This window comes from Mytilus galloprovincialis, chromosome 13 (genome assembly GCF_965363235.1).
Source record: "Mytilus galloprovincialis chromosome 13, xbMytGall1.hap1.1, whole genome shotgun sequence".
NCBI lineage: Eukaryota > Metazoa > Mollusca > Bivalvia > Mytilida > Mytilidae > Mytilus > Mytilus galloprovincialis.
The window spans coordinates 64,640,290-64,667,306 of NC_134850.1; the positions used below are offsets into that span (position 1 = coordinate 64,640,290).

General features: G+C 31.5%; 1 protein-coding gene across 1 annotated transcript in view; it reads right to left on the reverse strand.

Annotated features, from left to right (window-relative positions):
- LOC143055943 (neuroglobin-like) overlaps positions 1–23,408 on the reverse strand; it is a 35,180-nt gene extending 11,772 nt beyond the window's left edge. The window contains exon 1 of the mRNA XM_076229000.1: positions 22,852–23,408. Within this exon, the coding sequence (XP_076085115.1) occupies positions 22,852–23,030 (179 nt within the window). The 5' untranslated portion in view covers positions 23,031–23,408. The remainder of the gene's footprint in view (positions 1–22,851) is intronic.
- Positions 23,409–27,017: the final 3,609 nt, after the last annotated feature.

Here is a 27,017-nt window from a genome sequence, read left to right on the forward strand (position 1 = left end):
AATAAAAACAGATCATGCAGTGTGTGTTTTACACGAAAACGTGTCTAACATGACTTAACGGCAATGCCGTAGGGAAAATGACAACAATCTGACAAAAGGATTAAAATATATTTATAAAAAGCCATTTGTATATGACCAATCATTTTTTTTTCAAACTTACCTATCATACTTGACAAGTTTTCCTGTATGTTGGTCAATTTTCACATTTGTCCCTAACAATAATGATATAAGTTTAAAGATACATAAATGTAATTTGAATATTTAAATGTTCTTTAAATAGATTAAATAGTCAACTATGTTTACTATTTGAGATCATTATCAGGAAAACAGAGGCACAGGCAATAACAAATTAAATACAATGATCGTTATTTGAAGGTATTTATGTAATTGTTACCTATAGTGGCAATTATTCGATAAAATTTACAAATGACTTTTTTATTTTATTTTTTTAGGTGGGAGATGAGTTGCTAACAAATTGTCGGTTTTTCCAAATAGCAAGACATGTCGTTTTTCATATCGATGATAAAAAAAAACTGCAGATGATAAATAAAAAAACTTTGAACCAGCCATGTTAGCTATGCAAAACAAAACCAAATTTCAAACATTATTCGACTGGACGACCATTTGTAGAGATCCTTAAGACACTAACATGAGTTTTGGATGGAATCAAATTGTGAAAATGCAATTTCCCAAACATTTTGGTGCGAACGTGCGAAATAATTCGTATGATCTACTGAAAAAAAATCACTTGTGTCATTATGTGTCTGTAAACTCAACCAAAGGTGTTTTCAGTATGAAAATACAGTTAATTCTTTGAACGCACCCTTTTACATGAAACTTATCTTTGTTCTGATGTTTATGAACTTAGACGTAATAATATTTTCTTTGTTTTAAAGCAGATATCGTTTGATTTCATTAAACTTCCACTTGCGATACCAACCATGTTTTTATTACCCTAAGTGCATCAGTTAAGAATAGATGTTGTCTCGGTGCTACGGTTGCTATAACATTATATCTTTCAACACTATCTTAAACATTTGTCATGTTATATAAGATTTTATAGATGATTTATCAATTAGAAAAAAAAGAATAAGATGATGTTGTATTAACATTATTAACGGTATCGATAACGAAATCGAGATCACTTAGGTTGATGAATATGTTAGATGCTTTAAAAAGATAATCTCATGTTTTGACTGACAAACGTTATAAATATGAGGTTTGGAGTAGTATTTACCTTGAACGAAATGATGATTATTCTTGTGTGTTAAACCTTTTTATAATATTTGGCAAAACTTTTAGGAATGTTGGTTCAAAATGCTCTTCAACTTCGTTCTTTATTTGGCCTTTTTAACTTTTTTGTATTCGAGCGTCACTGATGGGTCTTTTGTAGACGAAACGCGCGTATGGCGTATATACTAAATTTAGTCCTGGTATCTATGATGAATTTATTAACAACCACTGGGTCGATGCCACTGCTGGTGGAGATTTATTTCCCCGAAGGTATCACCAGCCCAGTAGTCAGCACTTTGTGTGCTGACATGACTTGTCATTGATATGGTTATATTTATAAATTTACTGTTTACAAATTTTTTAATTTTTTGAAATACTAAGGCTTTTCTACCTCAGGCATAGATTACCTAAGCTGTATTTGGCAAAACTTTTAAGAATTTTGGTTCTAAATGCTCTTCAACTTCGTTCTTTATTTAGCCTTTTTAACTTTTTTGTATTCGAGCGTCACTGATGAGTCTTTTGTAGACGAAACACGCGTATGGCGTATATACTTAATATAGTACGGGTATCTATGATGAGTTTATTTAAAAGATATTCCAAAGAAGAAAACATTAATGAACAAAATGTGATCTTTCTCATTTGCAAGCACCTTTGTGCGATAGTCTAAACTTTCAGTGTTGTGACGTTTAACTACAAAATAAAATAAATAGATAATTTCAAACACAAAATTTGCTTTTGTAAAATACTCTATAGCGTACAGGTATCACAAGATGTTAAGTTAATTGGTTAAGCTGCTTTTTGAAATCATATAAGAACTGTTTTGAACGTTTAAGATATTAGTTGGATATTAGATATTGTTACGTTCGGAGGACGTGTTTTTCAACAGACTGTCGGCATTCCAATGGGAACAAACTGTGCCCTCTACTTGCCAACTTGTTTCTTTATTATTATGAAGCTGACTTCATGCAGGAACTTCTTAAGAAGAAAGATAAGAAGTTAGCAATATCCTTTAACTCTACTTTTCGCTATATAGATGATGTTCTTTCACAAAATTTGGTGACTATGTGGAACGCATCTATCCAATCGAGCTAGAGATAAAGGATACTACAGATACAGTTAAGTCGGCCTCATATCTTGACTTACATCTAGCAATTGACAATGAGGGTCGGTTGAAAACAAAACTTTACAACAAAAGAGATGATTTCAGGTTTCCAATTGTGAACTTTCCATTTCTAAGTAGCAACATTCCAGCAGCACCTGCATACGGGGTATATATCTCCCAATTGATACGATATTCCCGTGCTTGCATTTCCTATCATGATTTTCTTGATAGAGGGTTATTGATAGAGGAAGCTATTGAACCAAGAGTTCCAAATGGTGAAGTTGAAATCATCCCTTCGTAAATTTTACGGACGCCATCACGAGTTGGTTGACCGTTATGGAATAACCGTTTCGCAAATGATATCGGATATGTTCGTTACGTCGTAACTACAATCCCCTTCCCTTTCATGAATGTGATATACCGAATTAGACTATTTACCGGATTTGTTATCACATAAGCATCACGACGGGTGCCGCATGTGGAGCAGGATCTGCTTACCCTTCCGGAGCACCTGAGATCACCCCTAGTTTTTTGGTGGGGTTCGTGTTGTTTATTCTTTAGTTTTCTATGTTGTGTCGTGTGTGCTGTTGTTTGTTTGTCTTTTTCATTTTTAGCCATGGCTTTGTCAGTTTGTTTTAGATTTATGAGTTTGACTGTCCCTTTGGTATCTTTCATCCCCCCTTTTTGGACAATCATGTGAAACTGAAGCTAGATATGTATGTCTTCTACTTATGAAGTTGGACAATTAAATGCAAAACCATATAAACATTATAATTTAGGATTATATATTAATTAGGGACAAAAATGTGAAAACATAATAGGAAACTTCATTGCAAATCACCAAACTTAATTGACTAGAGTTGCCAGTTTCCTATCAAAGATTGGTCGTTTTCTCTGGGCACTCCAGATTCCTCCATTAATAAAACCTGACCGCCACGAAATAGGCCAAAAGTGGCGATCAACAATTGCGTTAAAATTACCAACAATCACAAGCACATCAGCAACGTAGATGAAACACCGTACGTTTAAGAGTGGTGAAAGATACCAAAGGGACATTCAAACTCATAGATTGAAAACAAACTGCCAATGTCATGACTATAAAGAAAGAAAAAAACAAACAAATAAGACTACACAAAACACAACAGAGAAAACTAAAGACTGAGCATCTTAGTATTTTGGGTTATCGGCGAAAAATCTCGATCATTTCTAGATCTGTGTGTTTGATCCATTCATTCTAAATATTGTTTTTTTTTTCGTTGCGGTAAAATCTTTTATATATTCATGATTCTGAATGGGATTAATTTGACATGGCCGATTGAAAATCAATCTGATCAGTAAATATTATTATGTATATTACTTTTATTCCTGTTTTACTGACCAAATATCACTGACATACGAATGAACTTCATTTCATTATAATAATGATCAGGATCAACATAAACTACATTTTATTGTGCAAATATACAACTTTAACTGTTGCTTATAATCCTTTGGGTTATAAAAATCGCAGTGTTACATCTATTACTTGTTCAATTATTTACTTTAAAGCAAATATTTTTGTCGTATATCTAAACTATGTATCGAGTTTGATTTTTTTTATTTCATACATATGAATGCATCAGAATATTTTTCATGTTTTGTAAAAAGGTAATATTTGTATTTGTTTGAATTTCTGTCGTTAAGCGATATTAAACGAACATTTGTGTTTAATTATCTGAACGATTCCTTTGTAACGTTGAAAAAATTATTGAAATTTAATCTCTAAAGGTGATAACGAGAGTATATCGAGAACCTATGAATGCTGCAATAATAATTAATAACGGTATATGTTTTGTGTTATGTTTTCTTTCTCGGCAGATGTTGAAATGCAAACAATAAATACAGTTATCTGTTTAATGTCAGTATCAGTTAATTTTCCTTTATATTATTCAACATTTCAGTTCTTTAGATTAGTTAAAGATTAATAGTATTCGGATATTGAAATTGGCATAAGACTAGACGAAAATGCGTAGATTTGAAATGGTTTGCAGTATTTATCATCATCAGTTTAATTGTTTCCCCAATTTTAACTTAACTCTTCGATTGTTACAGCTGTGTGTTCAACTGTCTGTTTCTGCTCTGTTGAACTTATCATGAAAATACATATCACGGGATAAACCAATGGACTAGACTTTATCGATGTAATCCAAAAGACAATATCTGTATATGTAAAGATCGGTAGATATGATAATCACTTCTATCAAACTATACAGATACCTATATCTTCTTGATACCTATATTGAAGATTGCAAGTGTTGGTTACGATATAACAATATCACAGGACAGTAACTTAAAATTATCAAGGATGATAATTGATTAATATTTTTTTCCTAATGAAATGGCCACAAAAATGCTTTCTATACAAACATCGTTAAGTTCACAATTAAAGGTGTCATACCACCAATTAAAAGCCCCTATCTGTTCAACCAAATTTTACAATTTTCACAGCTTTCTAAATATTTTACCTTAGGTTTAACTTCATAGAAATCAGGTATATCCTGAATCGTACATGTATCAGCTTTCTACATGCCAATTTTCAACAGGTGTTTAAAATCATATAAAAAAGAAAAGGTGTTCCGAATAGAGGTACCACTAAAAATAACCCCTGGTTTTCTGGAAATCTTAAATTAGTATACTATGGAGTGCATTAATCCTCAATTTTGAATGCAAACTCAAAAACAAGTAAATTTTAGCTCAAAATGGTCTTAATATATTTCTCGTTCACCAAAAAGTTTCATTTCTGCCAATTTGTTGGTTAGTTTAAGTAAAAAATGACATCAAATGCACTATTTTTTGTCCAAGTAGGCCTACTTTCACATACGTTCTAAATTTGAGGGAGTAATTGGTGGTATGACACCTAAACAACAGACTGTAAAACAAAACTGGACTTATTTAGGAATGCAATATCGCAATCAGCACCTGCAAATTTAGCTAGATATCTCTGCTGATATGCTATTCCAGAGGTTATGTATTAACTCCAGGTTTATTCGCGCCTTTCAAGTTACTAACTCAAACAAGAGTTTCTTAAACTGTAACTGGTGAAATTGTTATCATCTGATTGCAATTTAAGGACAGTTATCAAAAATAATTTATTTATGTCACAGATGACGACGAATAGGTTCTATTTAACTATCGTTAAACACGTTCCTTTTCCCCCGGTTCTGGTGTATCCACGAAATGCTATACGACTAGTCACCTGTTTATACGTTAAGCGTACCAATGACAGTGGGAAAGCAAAGGTTCAATATAAGATAAAACATCATACGTGAGAGAGAAAAAAAAACTTACACACTTGCAAGTGACTTTTTGTGACATCAATCGTTCTACACTAGCAACTTAAGGTTTTCATAATCTCAACGTCAATACATACATAAGTCGATGTTAATTTTACTTATATTACTTAATGTTCTTATCTTTCAGTATTTATCACAATATATACTTAAAATTTGTGAACGTGGTTGTATGTACTTTATGATAACATCAGGAAATGTCATAAAAAAGCCTTTGATTGAATTATGATTCTATAAAATTTATATCAAAACACAGTCACATGATAACGAGAATAAATCGAAATGTGTAATTATTATTGCGCCACATCAAGCGTAAAAAGTTCAGATGCTACTTATTTGAAGAATAATTAACAGCGAGGAACATAGATTTAAGACATATGTTTAAGGATACACAATTTGTTAGTTGTGTTTTACAACAGATATATATAACGTGTCACGGTATTTTTCTACCCCAAATTCATGTATTTAGTTTTGATGTTATATTTGTTATTCTCATCGGATTTTGTCTAATACTTAGTTCGTTTCTCTGTGTTTTACATTTTAATGTTGTGTCGTTGTTCTCCTCTTATATCTAATACGTTTCCCTTAGTTCTAGTTCGTAACCCGAATTTGGTTTTTTTTTCTATCGATTAATGAGTTTCTAACAGCGGTATACTACTGTTGCCTTTATATATATAAATATATATGTTGAACCTTTAGTAAAATTACAGTTAATACATTTGTCATTTGTTTAAATTCTACAAATAGGAATTGTTGCAATTATTGAGCATAATTTTTTACAAGATGATTAAACTACATTGTTGTAACAGAAAATGCTTTTAATTGATATTTGTAAGTAATCTAAACAGAATCAGAACATCACACTATGGCATGGGTTTTCGACTTAACTATAGTACATTTTGGTTTTGTTAGCCATTCAACGTTTAGATTTTCAAATAATTGGCCACGATCATCACTGACGAGACAGTGTTATAATTCTATAATTTTTTCTCGAGTGTCATTCCATATTCTCTTTATTAATTTTATAGCTTACCATTGTCGCTCTTGTTCACCAATTGTTTAACTTATCCATGAAATTTCAGTTAGACAAGCGTTCGACTATTACAAAAGAAATAGCAAACTATTTAAAGTTCTGTAAGTTTTGTATGCATATTTCACAACATTATAATTATTAATTCTCCTTATCAAGTAGATATCAAAGTTTAGAGAAAAAAACAATAATTTGGCAAAAGAGATAGAAAAAAAAGCATTGCAAAAAAACGTAGTAATTATCTACACAGAAAACCAATTAGTCGAACAGTGACAAACACAAAGTGACAAACAACAGTTCATAATAGCTATCAAAGGTACCAGGATTATAATTTAGTACGCAAGACGCGCGTTTCGTCTACATAAGACTCATCAGTGACGCTCATATCAAATTAAAATATTTATAAACTAGTAAATGTTAACAACAATTACATAAACAGTTGAGTGATTACAGTTTCCATATGCTTCCATTTATAAAAGACATTATTTAAAATCAAAATTCTATTTAAAAGCATCAACACACATTATTATAGACTTTTGTTTTTAATATGAGGCAGGCATTACCTGTGAATGGGGACGAAGTCTGTATTATTTTTTTTTTTAATTCAAACATGTTGATAAAAGAAACGGAATTACCGTAACGTTTCCGATATTGGTTCTGTTGTTAGGGATTTAGTTGTGACGTTATTTAAGTTATGACGTCATCTTCAATGTAAACAAAGAAACGCTGTTATCAGGTAACGTTTTTTCATATCAAACAATTATTAAAAATGATTGGGTGTTGAAATCCTTCCTGTATTTGTTGATATGTTGATAAATATACATTTTATTCAAAGTCTCGTACAAACAAGACCGAAAAAGGAAGTAGATCTGGAAAAAAAGTTAACGATTTTGAGTTCATTAGAATTAGAATTTTTTGCTTTTTTTTATTGATTTTTCTACCGTAATTTGGGACTTCGTCCCCATTATTGACAATAGACTATTTTCATATTACCGACTTTTGACTCCGGTTTATATTTATTTTCGACAGGTTACCTACGACATCCCGGTATTCGGTCAATTAAGAGCAATTTAAAGAAGTAACATCAAACATTTAATCGGTGGGATTTGATGGGAAATTTTCCTATTTTCTGATGAGTTTGTCGATCGTGTAAAAAAAATATGAAGCAGTATATTTTTCCTAAGAATTGTACCGATTAAATGTTTTGTGTTACTTCTTAATGTTGCTCGTAATTCACCGAGTAACAGGATGTCGTAGGTAACCTGTCGAAAAACAATATAAACTGGAGTAAAAAGTCGGTAATATGAAAATAGTCTATTGGAAACGGATCTCCTGGCAAAGTTATTTGGTGGTCTTCTGTGAAATTGTGTAAGCATGTATAATTTGTTGAACTGCATCTGAATTAAAAGAATAAATTGCACACGATATATGTCACTGCACCGACGTCTATCATCAACGCTTAAGACGAAAAAAGTTAGAATATCAGATGTTGTTTACAAATACATGTATATGACTATAGCTAGCATCTAAAAGGCAAACTAAACTCTAACCGAAGGAATGTCCAACTGTGTATCACACATATAACATACAAAACCGGAGCACATTGTACGCGGGAAATTAACAATACGATCTGTCACTTAAATTATACCCTTATTATCTTGTAATCCTCTTTTACTACTGCTTTATTTGTTCCCCATTGGAAGACCGTCATCAATAAGCCATAGTGGAACTGAAGCAAACTTGAAATCCAGTTTGAGTGAGGATGATATTTATTAGGAGTCACGTTCTTAACAGTAATTAGTTTGAAGACAATACTGAGATAAAAACAATTGTTTGAACCTAAGAACTCTGTCGGCATAGTTTTTGATTTATCGGTTTTTCATTAATTTACAACTTGCAAGGGAACAAACGTATTTGCAACAGAAAAGTAATTGACTGAGTCATTAATACACCAGTATATGAATTTAAAGTGGTTCAGGAGAAAAAATTATTAACTTAAATTGATGCATTTTGTACCTGTGATAGACATTGTTAACTACAGATAATTACAACACTTTGAAATGAAACAAAATACGCCCACAAACATTTTAACAGCGATTTAGTCAGATTGCTTCAGCACTTTTAAAAGCTTTCAAAATGTATGATGTTTAAATTCGCGGAAACTGTTTGCTTATTTCGTTGAAATCAAATACAAGTTATAGACCATTAAGTCATATTGAATTTATTCTTTTATGGTTAATTATGATTAATATTTCAAGGTATCTAGTAAAAACATAACAAATTTTCAATGTTCAAAGTGATTTTCAAACATTAATTTTTCATCGGCAACTCCTAGAAGCAAACATTTATTCATGCGGCGGTAAAAGATCATAGACGAAAACAACTAGCAAAACTATATATTGGCTCATTTGTCTAATGAAGTAGCAACATTTTATCTAAAAAGACTTTTTTTCAAAATTTATAAAAAAAATGTATAACATTTCAGAAAATTTTGCAATTAGAATTATACTGTTCAAATAACTAAATAAAAGATGAACAATGGTTTCTACATTCTATATAACGTTAGTTAACACGTCATGAATGGAACTACGAAAGATCTACAATCGTTATCAAAGGTACCAGAATTAAAATTAATCTCTAGCGATTGTAAACTTAGTTCTGAATTCATACCTTTTTATTCTTTACATTGAATCGTCTGGTTTTATATGTTGAGTTAATAAATAATAGTTAGTGCCTAGCTGGCATTAGTGTACTACTGGGAATATTTAACATATGAAATGTTTCACAAACAGAATGTAGGGAATATTTGAGATACATTAACCCTACAATAGCGATTGGGAGATAATATATAATACTTAATTTTCTGGGATATTTTTACGCACATCTATACGAAAAGACTTCATTTGGTGTGTCGCTTCTCTTCCTTCCACAATAAATTAATCATCATGCCTCTGTGTTTTATAGGTACAATGCATAGTCGCATTTGTCATCTATTCTTAAGACTATTCAGTTTGGGTTATTTTGGGAGAAAAACGAAAATAAAGGAGTCCGGATATTGTTCCCGTCATCAGACAATCTTATAAGTCATACAAGACTTCCGGTTTTTAACTTGCACATAATTTTCAATTAATAGAAACACAAAACCTTGATACAAAATAATTGTTTTTTGACAAAATACAGCCGAAGAAAGGGGCAGTCAATGGGTATTTCATTTTTACCTGTTTTTTTTTTTTGTTTTTTTTTTTTTTTTTTTTTTTTAAATAAATACAGTGTTCATGTGTGTATCAATTGTCGGTGATGTTTATAAATAAAGTGGTTTTTTTTTTTCTCAGAACGACTTTTCTTCACTGACAAACTTGTTTTTCTCTAAAGCATACAGAATCAGGACTTTTCTTTCTGAAACATAATATACCTTTTTAATATTAATGCTCAGTAGATACTATTTTCGTCACTTCCCTTATGATAGTCAACAAAATGAAAGAGTTTTGACTTCGATTCGGAAAGGTTGCGCACATGCGCATCATCACCGATATTTTAATTCGTTTCAACCAGAGTCGGACGAATCAAATTAGGCCGAGAACTCCGGGACCAAAATTACCAATTGTATCGAGATAAAGAAAATGTACTTTTAAGAACATCAAAAAGTCTTATAAACCCATAGCCGGTAATACTAGTAAATAAAAACATTTAAAAGATTGCATGATAAAATACTTAAAATACTTGTAAAATTGAATGGATCAACACAATTTTTACAAAAACAGAGGGTGAACTTAAGAGCTCCGGAAAGGTAATTATTTCTTGTCCTAAGTCTTCTTCATAAGGGACAACCGTCGTGTTACTATCTTTTGTATCATTGAGTCATCTGATACATGTAAAATGTCATACAATATAGAAAACATGAAAACATATTAATTTTACAAAATCACATACAAATAGAAGCAACGAGTGTGGATACCGCAGTTGGATACGTTTGATATGGAATCTTTAGTAAGCAGATTATCAGAAAGAGCACTTTCATCTATATCAATATTAAAAACTTGTTTAATTAATAAGTTATAGTTATTATGATAGTCATGTTCTGTCTTTTGAGTAAATCCGCAGTGTAAAAATAACACTGAGTATTTAAGCGGGGATTCTTTTTCCAAATAAAAAAACAAAGTTTTAAATTTTATAAAAAAATAATGTAATTAAGTTGAAAAAATGAAAGTTGATTTTGCCATATGATAAGAGACTTTTCGTTTTGAATTTTCCTCGGAGTTCAGTATTTTTGTTATTTTACTTCTTATTCTACTCAAATTATATGATAAAAGATAAATAAATGGTTTCTACATTCTAGATAAAGCTGGTTGATATAACTTCATGATTGGAACCACAAACATTCTACAAATGTACTAATCTTTAGTGATTGTTAACTTACTTCTACAAATGTACTAGTCTTTATCGATTGTAAACTTATTAATCTTTATCGATTGTAAACTTACTTCTACAAATGTACTAATCTTTATCGATTGTAAACTTACTTCTACAAATGTACTAATCGTTATCGATTGTAAACTTATTTCTACAAATGTCCTAATCTTTATCGATTGTAAACTTACTTCTACAAATGTACTAATCTTTATCGATTGTAAACTTATTTCTACAAATGTACTAATCTTTATCTATTGTAAACTTATTTCTACAAATGTACTAATCTTTATCGATTGTAAACTTACTTCTACAAATGTACTAATCTTTATCGATTGTAAACTTACTTCTACAAATGTACTAGTCTTTATCGATTGTAAACTTATTTCTACAAATGTACTAGTCTTTATCGATTGTAAACTTATTTCTACAAATGTACTGGTCTTTATCGATTGTAAACTTATTTCTACAAATGTACTAGTCTTTATCGATTGTAAACTTATTTCTACAAATATACTAGTCTTTATCGATTGTAAACTTATTTCTACAAATGTACTAATCTTTATCGATTGTAAACTTATTTCTGGATTGATACCATTTTTATTCTTTACAATGAATCGACTGGTTTTATATAATGAGGTAAGAAATGATTTAATGTCTTGCTGGCACTATTGTGGGTTGCTGCTTAGATTCACAGCATATCAATTGTTTCACAAAAAAAACATGTCGCGAATATTTGAGATAAATTTACCACAAATTGCTTAGTTCAAAGATGAAGAAAAAAAGAATATTTAGTTTTCTGTAATTGTTTCTGACATTTATTAGGATTAAATGTACAAAATTCACCAAATGTATTGAGATAAATATACACATATATCTATATATATGATGAAAAGAAATCAAGATAAATAAAGACAACAGTGGTATACCGCTGTTCGAAATACTTCACACAAAATGATGGATGAAGTGATACAAGTTCAACCAAAAACATTACTCCATATTTTGTGTTCAATTTTCTTGATTGACGTAAGAATGAAACACAAAATAAATTCTTTGCAAGAATCATTTTTTTTTCGCCCATCAATCAAATTACAAAGAATGAGATCAATGGACGTGGTGAGTTTAATTTAAGAGTTGTTTATCAAAATACTCATTCAACTGAACCACCTTGGGTACTTTTTTTTTCGTGACGTCACAATAGGAAATTCAGAGGAAAGCAAGAAAAATTGACGTCGTAACTGAATTAGGACCAATGGAGAACTGAGGAGCTATAGAAATAGAGAAAAAAGCAGAGAAACCTTATTTATTATTATACTGCAATTAGATAACATGGTTTGCTATCAATTAAAGTCATAAGAAACCTCAAATTAAAAAAACATCATGCATATGTGTTTTATAACTAAATGGATAGTTTTCATGATACAACTTATGTACATATACTTTTTTCTGAGGAAAATTCTTTAATTTGTCCACATTTAGAAGAAGTTTATTTGTTTTTAATTGCTTGCTTCCAGGAAGCAATTCGCCGACATATTTTCCGTATTCATAGTGACCTGAGCGTAACCCTTCTCGTAAAAATCCGGCGATCGCAATACGCATGGATCTGTCATTAAAATAAACAATTATCTGATTGTACATGTTAAATACGTGCTCAATACCCATGCATTTTGTTATTTATTTACTATAAGGTGACAATCGGTAAACTTCAGCTTTAAAACACGGCATTTAATGAGCAGCCATGTTTGTTAAATCATAACAGACAGAGAGGAAAAACAATTGACGATTATACGATATATTTGCGTAAAAAATGACAAAATCGTGCACAGAGATCTAAGTTTATGATATATACATGCATTGGTTCAAGAATTGGATAAACATTATTTTTCACCACTCACTGGTTTCATATGACTTTAAGCGATATTAGATTCTCAATTGCTATGATACCTTCAATTATACATGGTCGGTCACACATTTCAATGCTCTTCAACTTTGTACTTTTTTGGCTTTACAACTATTTTTGATCTGAGCGTCGCTGATGAGTATCATGTAGACGAAACGCGCGTCTGGCGTATTAAATTATAATCCTGGTACCTTTGATAACTAATTCTATCAGTTTAACATGGTTCTGATGATAAATAAAGTCAGTTTCATAAATATTTAAAGATTTAAACAAATTGTTTAGCCTGTAATTGGATTCCTCTTTTTCAGGCTGAATTAAGCCAGTGCTATTCTGGGTTAATTATCTGATTATTATCAGTCCCTTCTCCTGTGAGATAGTTATATTAACTGTCATAATACAGATCGATAGTACAACATTTGACAGACACGATAATATAGTTCTGATTGTTATGGCTGATGTTCGCTCTACGGCAAGTTATATAAAAATTAACATGCCAGAAAAGACAGCTGATATATACAAGTTAATTAGATTGTCTTCATTCAAGATACAACTGTTTCAAATATGCTAACATGTCTGCATATATGCAATTGATGCCATTTCTAATCTTAGCAATGCATTACAGATGAAGGTTATTGAAGGTGTACCTACGGTACTGTAAGAGTGTTTTCTATCAAAAAGTTAGTACCGCTCCTAGAGACAAAGATCCATAAGGATTCTGTTTGCAAAGTAATAAGTGCTTTGGAACTGGTATTAGAAAAATACCTGTCCCGAGTCAGGAATCTGTCATCTGTGTCTTTTTGTCGTTTTTCTATTTTTTTCTATAGTAAAATCTGATTTTCTAAGACTTTTGTTGCTTTTTCTATTCATTTTCCCCGGTGAAATCTCTTTGTCTCGTTTTCCTTATTTGATTTATATAGTATTTGATACTAATTACAAATCATTCTTAGTTTAAAAAATTCATAGATACAAGGTACATACTCGTCCAACTTTGTTTTCTCAATATCTCGTTCTTTATATAGGACAATACTTTTCATTTCTAAATAAAGACAACCACAACCCAGGTTATTCTTTTTAAACTGGATGGATGGCTGTTTTAAAGTATTGGTATAAAAACTCCCAATATTTGGACAGCTCCTTGTTCGTGAAATAAAAAAAAACAACAAGAATGTGTCCATAGTACACGGATGCCCCCATCTGCACTATCATTTTCTATGTTAAGTGGACAGTGAAATTGGAATAAAACTCTAATTTGGCAGTACAATTAGAAAAATCATAGTATAGGGAACATCGATTGGCCTTCAACTTCATCAAAAACTACCTCGACATAAAACTTTAACCTGAAGCGGGACAGACGGACGGACAAACAAACGGACAAATGAACGGACGAACGAATAAACGGACGAACGGACACACAGACCAGAAAACATAATGCCGATAAATCGGGCATAAAAATGCCTTAAAAGTGTATACATACTATTTTTACATTGAACAAATATTCAAGAACAAACAGTGAAATTTCTCACTTAATAATTTATATTTTGTCATTACAAAAACCAAGTACAGACGTCCTTCAAATGTAAATTCTAGATTTTCTGTAATTGATATAAGTACTTAGCATATGACACCATTTTGTCTGGTGATATTGTCATATCCAATTTAGGTCCAATTTAGCTGTAGTATAACATCCACTTAACTTAGCTATGATTTGGCATACAGGAAAAATGATTGTATGAGTTATATTCATATTTTGTGCTTTAGAATATTTAATCCTTTTAAGATCTAATATCGATAAACATGAGAAGACTATAGAAATGACTAAACAATACGAAAAACTTATCAGAACTTTGGAAATGTCGAATGTCTTTTTGCTAATATGGTTAAAAAGCATGCACCATTAATATTGTCGTACTATCGGCTTTATAGATATTTCGAAAGACAATTGAAGCATTTTCTAGTATGGCCAACGATTAAGTCGTCTAAGAAAGCTAAATAAAGCAATCACTAAAACTTTAGCATTGATTCTTGCACGGTTTTTAGCTTAAAGAAATTTGCCAATGTCCTCGTTGTTTAGGTAATTGTGTAAGGTCTCAACGTTTGATACCAAGACGACACGTACTGTTTCAATATATATTACCATATATTCTTGAACTCAAACATATATTCTATATATTTGACTGTCCCTTTAGTATCTTTCGTCCCTCTTTTATCAATTTCAATACCAAAAGAGCTTATTATCACATATGATAGAGAGCTTATTGTCGCATTTGATTGAGAACTCGAGAAACGATTACGATATTCGAGACCGTCACAGCGACCGTCGCACGATCTTCAAGATTATTAAAACATAACACATCGACTATAACTCGTTTAACACACATAACAGTTTTACTCATGTATATAAATCTGTTCATATTAATACAAAATTTCACACATATAAATCTTTTCACACTTACAAAACTTTCGCACATGTATATAAATCTCTTCACATATATAAACTTTTCAGACGTATACTACTTAACATATTTCACATATAATTATTGTTCATCAAAAAAATGTCATGTAGTTGCAATTCCCACAAAAGTTTTGTCTAGGTTTATTACTATTCCAATCATGCCAATTCAGTTTTACAATTACACATTGTCGGAGTGTATTAAACTACCGACATTTTATTTCCTGCTCACACCGGATGTTCATCGTGGGAATTCATTTAAGCATTTATTCGGTTAAAAAAAGTATCTACGTTGACTTTAATCAGTATTTACGGTTATAAATCTTTTTTATTATAATTGTCCTGAGCCGTAAAAGCAAAGCGCACCGCAAGCGCCACGAAAAACAAAGAAATAACGCCCATTTGTTTATCAACCCTTCTTAAGTTGAAAACAAAGGATGAAGGGTATCAATCCATGACACAAAATCAATTGTAGCACAGTAAAAAATATAAGAAAATGAACAGCTCGTTTAATGCTGTTCTTCATTTCAAAGTCACAGTGATGACTTCTACACGGAACATAAAATCTATCACTCACTGCAAGTTTAACACGGCCCGTTCTTAAGGAATTCTAGCTCCAACTGTGAATTGAAAAACAGATATAAAAAAAAAGATGTGGTATGATTTCCAATGAGGCAACTCTCCACAAGAGACCAAATGACACAGCAATTAACAACTATAGGTCACCGTACGGCCTTCAACAATGAGCAAAGACAAAACAGCATAGTAATGTTGTAACATCAATGTATAGTATTATACTAAACATGTAGTCATAACATAGCCAAACAATTACACTGAAGCGTGCAAATAGCAATCAAATGTTAACAATCAGAGACTTAATTATGTCAGGATCTTATCATACAGAGTTGTCATCAAATTTACAAAGCGATTGTATTTTAAGATTTATTTAATAATCCATACAGGTGTCTTAGAGACTATAGCCATTTGTGTTTTATCCGTCCGGGTGATTTATGGACTATAGACATTTGTGTTTACTATTCTACCTCAGTAACACCTTGTGGACGCAACTTATTTGACCGTTAGACAGAGAGCTTTAAGACTTTGCACATTTGTTTATCGTCATGTATAACTGATTAAATTGAAAATGGAAATGGGTAATGTTTCAAAGGGTCAACAAACCGATCATAGAGCAGAAAATTGCATAAAGCCACCAATTGATCTTCAAAACAGCAGGGAAATCCCATACCCAGAGGCGTGCTTCAGCTGGCCCCTTAAATGAAATGTGAAACAGTTCGATGAAAGTGAACGTCACACCAAACATCGAAACACATTAAAACTAAAATAAAAAACAAACAAGACTTACTAAGGCAAGAGGCTCCTGACTTACGACAGGCTTAAAATTACGATGGGTTTAACTTGTTTTGTGAGGTCTCAATAGACCATTCTGTTTCATCTTTTGGATATGACAATTTAGTAGAGAACTTTTAGGACGTTTAGATCTTTTAAACAATTGTACTAACATGACACCTTGTAAAAGTAATCCCTTTGTGACCGTTTAACAATGTTTAACAGAAAATATGTTTATTATTAGAAGAATCGATCGGCAGCATGTGCAGTCGACAATGCTGTACAAGAATATATATATACACTATTTTTGACGGAGTTTTTTACTATTTTACTGTTATAACACATTGGCATATTATGAACAATAGATATGCATTCAATGACAGCTGGTAACCGGATTACATAATCATTTATAACACAACTGCACACATGTTGGTGATGTATATATATAATTGCAATCATATTTAGTTATCGTACATAAAAATGCCAATCCATAAATTCCACATGTCGTAATAATAACAATAATTGTATTTCTTATGAACTAAACCAATTAGTTGTGTTGACAATTTCATATGTGTATCGTATCAACTAAAAAATAGAATGAAATTCAAAACAGTGTGGCTGTGGCCATTGATTGACACATTAAATTCATCCATTGACTGGGACAATTTAGGTGAACGTTTGTATGTAACGACCATTGCTCACTGTGTACTTTTTAAAGACACTTAAACTATGGGGTCACCAAAGGCTCTCAACACCTTAATAAAGTAATTCGAAAAAATTAATCAGAAATAACACGATGTTTTGATTTATATCAATTATATAATTCAAAACATAAAGGTTATTTCTGATTAATTTTTCGAATCATTTTATAATAAAAGGCGTTAAGAAACCTTGGTGACCCCACAGTTTAAATGTCTATCGTAGGTACGTCGTGAACAGTGGTCGTTACAGACAAAGTCAATGGATGAATTTAATGTGTCAATCAATGGCCACAGCCACACTGTTTTGAATTTCATTCTATATACTCCTTTTGCTAATGCTGCTAGAATTTTGCTACATGTACATTGAAATGAAAAATTAACAAACGGGAAGATGAAATTATCACTTTTGTCTTAAAGTGTTGTTGTCAACCAATTCTTACAAATACAATTTATCAGCGGACACAGAAATAGAAGTAACCCAAAACAAGCCTGGTATATCATGCAGGGATGCCAAAAATTTAAGCAGGATCTGCTTTCCCTTACGGAGGACCTGAAATCACCCTGGTTTGCTAGGATTCGTGTTCAGTCTTAAGTGTTCGATGTTGTGTGTTGTATATTGCTGTTTGTTTTTTTGGTCTTTTTTCGTTTTTAAGCAATCAACTCTGAATTCATATCCACAACTTTTCTTGTATGAAGAACACTTTGAATGAAATGAATAAAAGAACATGACCCCCCCCCCTTTTTTTAAGGATAATAGTCACAAGCGATGTACAACAACAGTTGTTGTAATCTAAGCGTGTACCTGTATACAATTCGGCCACTGGACTGTTTCGTATTATGATGAGTACCCAATGTGTTATCAGTAATCCACTATGTTGACCCTTTTATTGCTTACAATTGGGTATGGGCTTTTCTCATTATTGAAGATCGTATGGAAACCTATAGTAGTTAATTTCTGTGACATTTAGTCTCTTCTTTTTATGTATGTATCTATATGAAACCTAAGAAGGTACTACACCTTATCTCGTTACTTTAAACAAGCGCGAAAACGCCATTATGACAATACAATTCACTAATATAACATTTACAACGGTCAGTAATATCGACTTTGTTTAAACCTTTTAATACTAAATTATAATCTGGCAGCAGATAATGAGATACATTTTGTGCGATAAATCTGATCAAAAAGTAGTAAAAACGAAATAATCCAGAAGATAACGGGTAATTATCCAACATAAAATAATGTTATATGTCAACTAATTGATCAATCTCTATCGGTATTCTGTTTGCTAGCCGGTAGTTAAATGGTCCTCATTACAAGGGATGTATACTTACGGTAAATTAAATTAGGTCCTTGTTCGTGAACATAACAGCTGGCTGATAACTATAGCGAGAATATCTATATTACTTATACTATTCAAGCAAGCAAAAAAAAACAGATCTAATAAAAAAAAGTAATTGTCAGATGTGATAAATAATTGGCTTCGTGCAGATAGCAGTTCACGAGTTATTTAAAAATCGAACCTCGTGTAGTGGTTCTCATTTTATATTTGTTTTTTTATTTATTTTCTTCGAGGAGGGGGGTTACTATTGACGGATGGGGTGATACACTATTATATCAAAAAATATGCTCATTGATACGGTATGTGTTTTGCTGTTTTGTGTACAGCATTTTACAAATGTTAAATAAATAAAACGATCAACGAACATTTACTGTAGCTTATATTTTGGCCACGAGCATCACAGAAGAGACATGTATTGCCACGAGCATCACAGACGAGACATGTATTGTCGAAATGCATCTGGTGCAAGAAAATTGGTACCGTTAATTTTATTATCATGTATGGGATGAATACTAAGAGATATTTTATTAAAAGTACATCACATAAATATAGCACTGTTTTAGTGCATTCATGACTCAACATAGATAATTGTATGAAAGCTTTACATTTCTTTTTTATTTGCTTTAAGTATAATGATGTAAGACAGATCCTCCTTGATTCCATTTACTCCATTGTTTATAATGTTGACATAAATATTGAATTACTGCTTTTTGGAAACAGATTGTTTTCATATGATATGAATATTGCTATTTTTAAATCTGTTCAGACACTCAACGTTTTGTTTGAAACTTACTGAATTTTTGTTTCATTTAGTTTTATTTTTTTATTTTTTTCTACACTCCAACATTAATTCATTTATTCCACTAAGCAAGCTTAGTGTCTCTTTCAAGCCATATATATATTTCTAATGACTTATAAAGGATATTTGCATGTTTCAATGTACTTTAAATAACTGATGATCAATTTTCTATATATTTAAATATATTAGTAAGATACACTGTTAAAATATATTTGATCGTGTGTGCTCACAAGTAGCATGCATGTTCCACTATTTTGCATTATTTTAAATACAGTTGTTATAATTGAAATATACCTTGTTCATGTATTATGGAGAGAGTGTTAATAGGCTGTGCCTGTTGCTCCATCCTTTTCATATCTCAATGTATAAAATATGTTTAAAATCAAAGCTTTACATGAAAAAAAACCTGAATTTAATGGTTATTGTGTACAATAAGCATTGGGTATTGTCACCGTGTGATTACAAGAATAAGGTCTAGTCGGCATATGCTCTTCTCGTGGTGTTAACCCGCTGGTATAGTTTGTCGGCGAATGGACAAATACAGAAAAAGCTTGACTGGTCGAATAGAAGATACACCATTTCTGGTAACAAGTGTTCTAGCTCCTCATCTTACTTTTGACGTATTTTAATGCCTATCATACACTTGTGTCTTTCAGTTAAACATTTCTAATACTTTCCGTTGACTACATGATTTCCAAACCCATTTCTGTATGTCAGATTTATAATTTTAGTTTTTTGGGTAAAACATCCACAGAAGTGTACATATATCATATTTTAAATACTATTGTTATCTAACAAATGCAATAAATGACGTTAGCATCGAATAATAAATTGGACGGGAAATTTAATAATCAATCAATTATAATGAAATTGTCTATTCTTGTTATGTCCCTTTCGATGATATAGCTCTTAAAAAAATGTTTCGATTCTCATACATCCGTGACTTTCAAATATTCGTCCTTAGGCGTTCCTTATGAAGGTAAATGCAGAAAAGTGTTCCGGATGCATGAAATGTATGTTTTCTTTTTTTCTTTTTTTTTCTTTTTTTTTTTACTAAAAATGAAAACTTATAAAAAAAAAATATCGTACACGTTGCCTACAGTGTGATTTTATATTCTTGTAGGGTTCATTTTGCTGATTGATTGACAACATGCAATTTATTGTTAAAGTGCTCATAGACAGCCTGATGTGAAGAAAAAATATATAAGAGCGATCTCGTGTTAGCAATTTACTACCAGTAATCAATTATCACCTACTGATTCTAACATAAAATGCATTTAAGACTAATTATTAGGAGGCTTTAAACCGTCTCTGATGAGGAAAAATCATATGGATGCTTGTTACTCATTTGTAAAATGTTTTAATGTCTTTTTGAATAACAAAACAAGATAAAGGTGCATTTCATGAAAGGAATCATAACTTTCTCGATTTTCTGATAACTATTTACACCACTGGGTCGATGCCACTGCTGGTGGACGTTTCGTCCCCGAGGGTATCACCAGCTCAGTAGTCAGCAATATCAATTATGTGGTCATTTTTATAAATTTCCTGTTTACAATACTTTGAATTTTTCGAAAAACTAAGGATTTTCTTGTTCCAGGGGTTACCTTAGCCGTATTTGGCACAACTTTTTGGAATTTTGGATCCTCAATGCTCTTCAACTTTGTACTTGTTTGGCTTTATAACTATTTTGATATGAGCGTAACTGATGAGTCTTATGTAGACGAAACGCGGTCTGGCGTACTAAATTATAATCCTGGTACTTTTGATAACTATTCTGTATATTGGCATAGAAAGGTCAACATGATTGTACAACGAGTGCAGTGAATTATCTGAGTAAAATTTAAAAAGCAACAGGTTAGGTATGCCACACACATTTCTGTTTTCCCATACATTGTATAAGCAGTATCAAAGGACAAGTTTCCATTAATGCCCAACGTGGCCTTGCATTTCAACTTTATCATTAAAATTTTAAATGACCATACTTTGCATCTGTTTTCGCTTAACTAAAAACGAGGTTGAACATATCACTTCGTCACAGTACATTGTAGATTTTCAAAGTCAGCACATTTTTGTATATTGTCAAAATACGCAGATTTTTTTTGCACTCTTCGGACCTTAATACTTGGGGACAGCTTTGGCCGCAACCTAATATTCAAAATGGACTGTTGTCAACATTTTAAAATGATAGTTTTGAATGCCTAGACAAAAAAAAACTATAGCTAGAAAATCTATTCTGAATTATTAAAAAAATGAATAAAACTGACGTTATTACACAAATAATGCATACTTCGGGGTCATTGCTTCCTCATTTTTAATGCTATGTGCCAAAAACAAGTTATTTTGTATTACATCACAAGTATTTCTATGTGAAATGTGTAGTATTTCGGTGTGAATAAAACTGATATTAAAGTATGGTCAATATATACCCCTTCATGAACATACTCCAAAAGTTTACACAACCAAAAAAAGAGATTTGTTTTGTGTTTCATTAGGGAAATCATTTTATATTTGTCAACATATACCTGCTCTTGAATAGGCCCATTTTATCTTAGTGTAGCAATCTAATAATAACTTTATCTTATAATATAAGTAAAAAAACATTGCTTTAATATTGTACTGACGTGATTTATTACAAACCTTTCATTTATAAATTTGAAAATTATAAATAAACAAAGATTTCAACTCTAACAGGCACGTGTTGACCTAAGACGAATTGTTCACGTCCTTTTTGGTTCTTACATGTAAACATCCTTGGCTAGCTTTCAAATAATCCATGATGAAAGTAAATCCAGAAAAGCGCATCGGACTAATTTTTTATTATTATAGCTACGTTCTGCTATCATAGCAATATACATGACCAATTCAAAGATTTTTATAACTCGGATATTCAAAAAAATAAAACTATCATAAAACAATAAAAATTGTAAAAAAAAAAAATAATAATAATATCTTATCATTTCATATTCTAAATGTAGTTTTAATCTTGTAACAACCAAGATGAACCTTGTGTGGCTATTCCATCAACACATATACTTTAGAATAGTAAAGATAGCAATAATAGCAATAATAATAAGAAAAATATTATAATATAAAATGAGTGTTATCATTTTAATTAATAATAGTTAGCAATAATAATAATAAAAAATAATGATGATAAAAAATGAGAGTCCTCATACTAAACATTAAGATACAAACAAACAAAACTTACTTCATGAACGTAACTACTCCCACTTTCTCCACATCAGTTTTTAATCTTTGCCAAGATGTCACTAAAATAACTTTCTCTTTTTCCGTTAAACTAGGTGGTATATTTCCATTTTGTTCATTTTTGAAAGACTTTTTCTTAAAGTCAAATATTTTACGTCCTTTAGATTCAAAACATCCCATGATTTTACAAGATTCCTTTTTCTAAGTATTTTTTCACATTTCTATTATATCTTTACTTATTGATGATTTTTATAAACAATTCACGTGGTATTGTTTTTCAAATACTTTTGATTCACGACGTCGTCATTGTTCGAGCATGCGCAAACATAAATACCGATCTGTAAGCAAGTTAAAGCAAAGGTTAATTTAGATATTGATTCACACTCAATAGGTCAATACAAGATTATCCATGGTGTCACGAAGTAGATCTGTTTCAGACGCATTGGATGAAGAAAATGTTTACCGTCCACCTACGCCATCATTTCATTTAATATGGAATCAATGTATGATTCTGTCACACTGAGTTTTATTAATACTTTGAAAATCACCAGTTACGGAAACGGAAGAAATGTAAAATTAATTTTAGTTATCTGTTCTGGGATGTATACAACTATCAAATAGACATCATAGGGCTCATCGAGTGAAACATCTGAAACAGAACCGCTTAATTACTACTATTTGATGACGATTCAATATATATGTTATATGTCACAGGCACTTGTATCTGAAAAATACTTATATATTTTAATATAACATTATATAAAAGTATGCAGGTATATTTTTCTATCAGAGACATGTGCTTCTGCTGTATATTCAGTAGACAAGGCGTGATTTCTTGTTTGTGCGTCCGTCCGTACATCTGTACGTGTGTTTGATAAAAGTAATCGCCATGTTTTCGGTTAACGAATTTGGTCAAGGAAGTTAACCATGATATTGTTGGACTGGAACATCAATTTAATACTTATAGAAATAGGAAGATGTGGTATGAGTGCCAATGAGACAACACTCCATCATAGTCACAATTTATGATAGAAAAACCATTATAGGTCAAAATACGGTTTTCTACTTGGAGCCTTGGCTCTTACTGAGCAATAAGCTATAAAGGACCCTAAAAACCGTTCAAACGGGAAAACTAACGACCTATTAGTCTATATAGATATAATATTGTTAATTTTGTTATCATAAAGTTGTTACATAAACTTTAAGCTTAGTACAAAAGTTTGTTGTGAGACGAGCTTTATATTCAAAATAAATTTTGGTCTGTATGGTTGTACGGACATTTGATAGTGTGAGGAAGCATGGTGTCCTAGCATGAGCAGCACGACGAGTGACAGATGAAGAGCAGGATCTGCTTACCCTTTCGGAGTAAAAATATATATCATGAAGTCGGCATACGATTAATTTAAAAACTATGCATCACATCGTTGTATACAAATAGTACAACAGAATACCAAAAACGTTTCAAACACATCTCAAATTCCTTGAATAGCAAATAAAGGAAAGAAAAAAGATGAAAAAGAAATACATGACCCTCTTTCATAGTAAAAATGAAAGTCCCATAGGTCATAACATATGAGTATTTACCTCCCAGAGTCCAATAAGTCACTTCTGGAAGATGAGGCAAGTCAATCAATTACCAATAACATCGTATAGAATGTTATCTCAATTAGTTAAACATTTTATTAGTGCGTAAAGAATGATAACTCAAATCCTTTATAAAAAGGATCCTTGTGAAAAACAAATATACGCAAATACATAAGAAAACAAAACATTTAAAGATTCAAAGAAAATCTGTGGATCATATTTTTGGAGAAAGGGGACGGAATTGTAGTAACGACAATTGGAACATATCCATTGTCATCCGTCAAACGGATATGCCAAAGCGGACAACCAACCCGTGATAGCGACCGTAAAATTTACGAAGAGACAACTTAAACTTCATCACTTTGAAATCTTGATTAAAAATCTTCCTTGTTAGCGGCAACTCCCTATCAAGGAAATCATGATGGAAAATACAAGCCACGTAATATCGTATCAACTTGAAAATATATACTCCGTACGCAGGCGCTGTTTTCGTGAGGTAGCAACCAAACTGCAGTAGAAAATATATTATGAAGTCAGCATACACTTAATTTAAATACTATATACATCACATCGTTGTATACAAATTATTCAACAAAACTTCCAAAACATCCCAATCCCTTATTAGCAAAAAAGGAAAGAAACACAAAGGAAGAAAAAGAAATACATGACTCTCTTTCAGAATAAGAATGAGAGACACTGGGGTCAAAAATATGAGTAATTATCCTTCCTCCCATAGTCCAATATGTCAATCAATTATAAATAACATCGTAGAATGTTCGCACTTTCTGCGCATTTCTGCAGTATCATATAAATTAGTTATACATTTTATGAGTGCATAAAGAATGATAACTCAAATATTTTACACAAAAAAAATCCTTGTGAAAAACATTTATACGCAAAAACATAGCAAAACAAAATATTTAAAGATTCAAAGAAAATCTGTGGATCATATTTTGGGGAAAGAGGGGACGGAATTGTAGTAACGACAATTGGAACATATCCATTGTCATCTGTCAAACGTATATTACATACCGGCCAACCAACCCGTGATAGCGACCATAAAATTTACGAAGGGACAACTTAAACTTCATAACGTTGAAATCTTGGTTGAAAAGCTTCCTTGTGAGCGGCAACCCTCTATCAAGGAAATCTTGATGGAAAATACAAGCCACGGAATATCGTATCCACTTGGAGATATATACCCCGCATGCAGGCGCTGTTGGAATGTGGCTGCATAAAATGCAAAGCTGGAATCATCTTTATGTCTTAAAGTTTTGTTTTCAAACAACCTTTATTGTTAAATTGTATATGTAAGTTAAGATATCAGGCTAACTTAATTGTTGTATCATGTATCTCAAGTTCGATGGGATAGATGTGTTTCACCTGGTCTCCAAATTTTTAGATTATTTAGTGAGAGAACATTATAGCGGAATTTGAAGTTGAAAGATACTGATAAACTTCTATGCTTTCTTCCTATGAATTTCCTCTATGAAGTCGGCTTTATGTGAAGAGGATCACAGTTAGTTTCCATGGTAATGCCGATTATTTTTGTAAAATACGTCCTCAAACTGAGAAATATGATGTCAATATATTTTCATGACCAAAATATATTTTATGCAATGATTTGTAGGACTAATTTTCTACAACTGTCATTTCTCGAGGGAATACTTCTTTTTCGACCCTATTTGTATGCAACCGGATGTAACGTACTATGATTTGTTGGTATTACACATAAATGATGATATAGAAGACTTTTTATGTTGAATAATCTTAATGTAATCGTTTTCCTTTGACATACTGCTTATTGTAAGTGTTACTGACACGTTTTGTCAGATTCAAATAAACATTTTAAGGAAAATCTGGTAAAATTTAAGTCGACCTCTTCAGCGATTTGAACAAATTTCGTCGAAAAATCCAAATCAACTGCCGCATCATGATAGAATATAGTTGTGTCAAAAAGATAATCAAATGTCTTTCTCATCTGCCGACGTACATTTGAATATGGTGCAAAAGATTACTTTATGATGATAAATACCACTAATGGACCTCTTTGTCTTCAATATAAGGTCTCGTTTTGTCCTTTTTTAGCTCTCATTTCCTCAAAATTTCATCTTTTTAGGCCAATGAATACAAATTTTGAGGTAGCTTTCTCTCTTATATAATAGAAATGTTCAAATCAATGAGAAGTGAAGTGTTCAAGCCGAACAACTTATCCATATAAAAGTGTACAAGGAGGTTTCAATAAGTCCTTACGTAAAAATCAAATATACGCCACTTGCCATAGAGGGACATAAAAAGCTTCCCTTTTAGTGAATAATTTGTTGTCACTGCTTCAAAAATAATCGAATTTATTTATAACTATTTATTTATTAAAGCATTACTTAGGGAAAAATTTTCAATTATAGCAAAGAAATAAGGAGAAAAGGTGAGAAAAACACCCCAGAACACAGCTTGCTCTGTCTTCTTGTATTCATGGTAGAGTACTAATAGAAAGCAATTTTCTCATAAAATGTGTTTTTGAACATAATCCACTCAGAGTATTCCATTTTTGAAATATTTCACCTATTTAAACTATTGTCTATA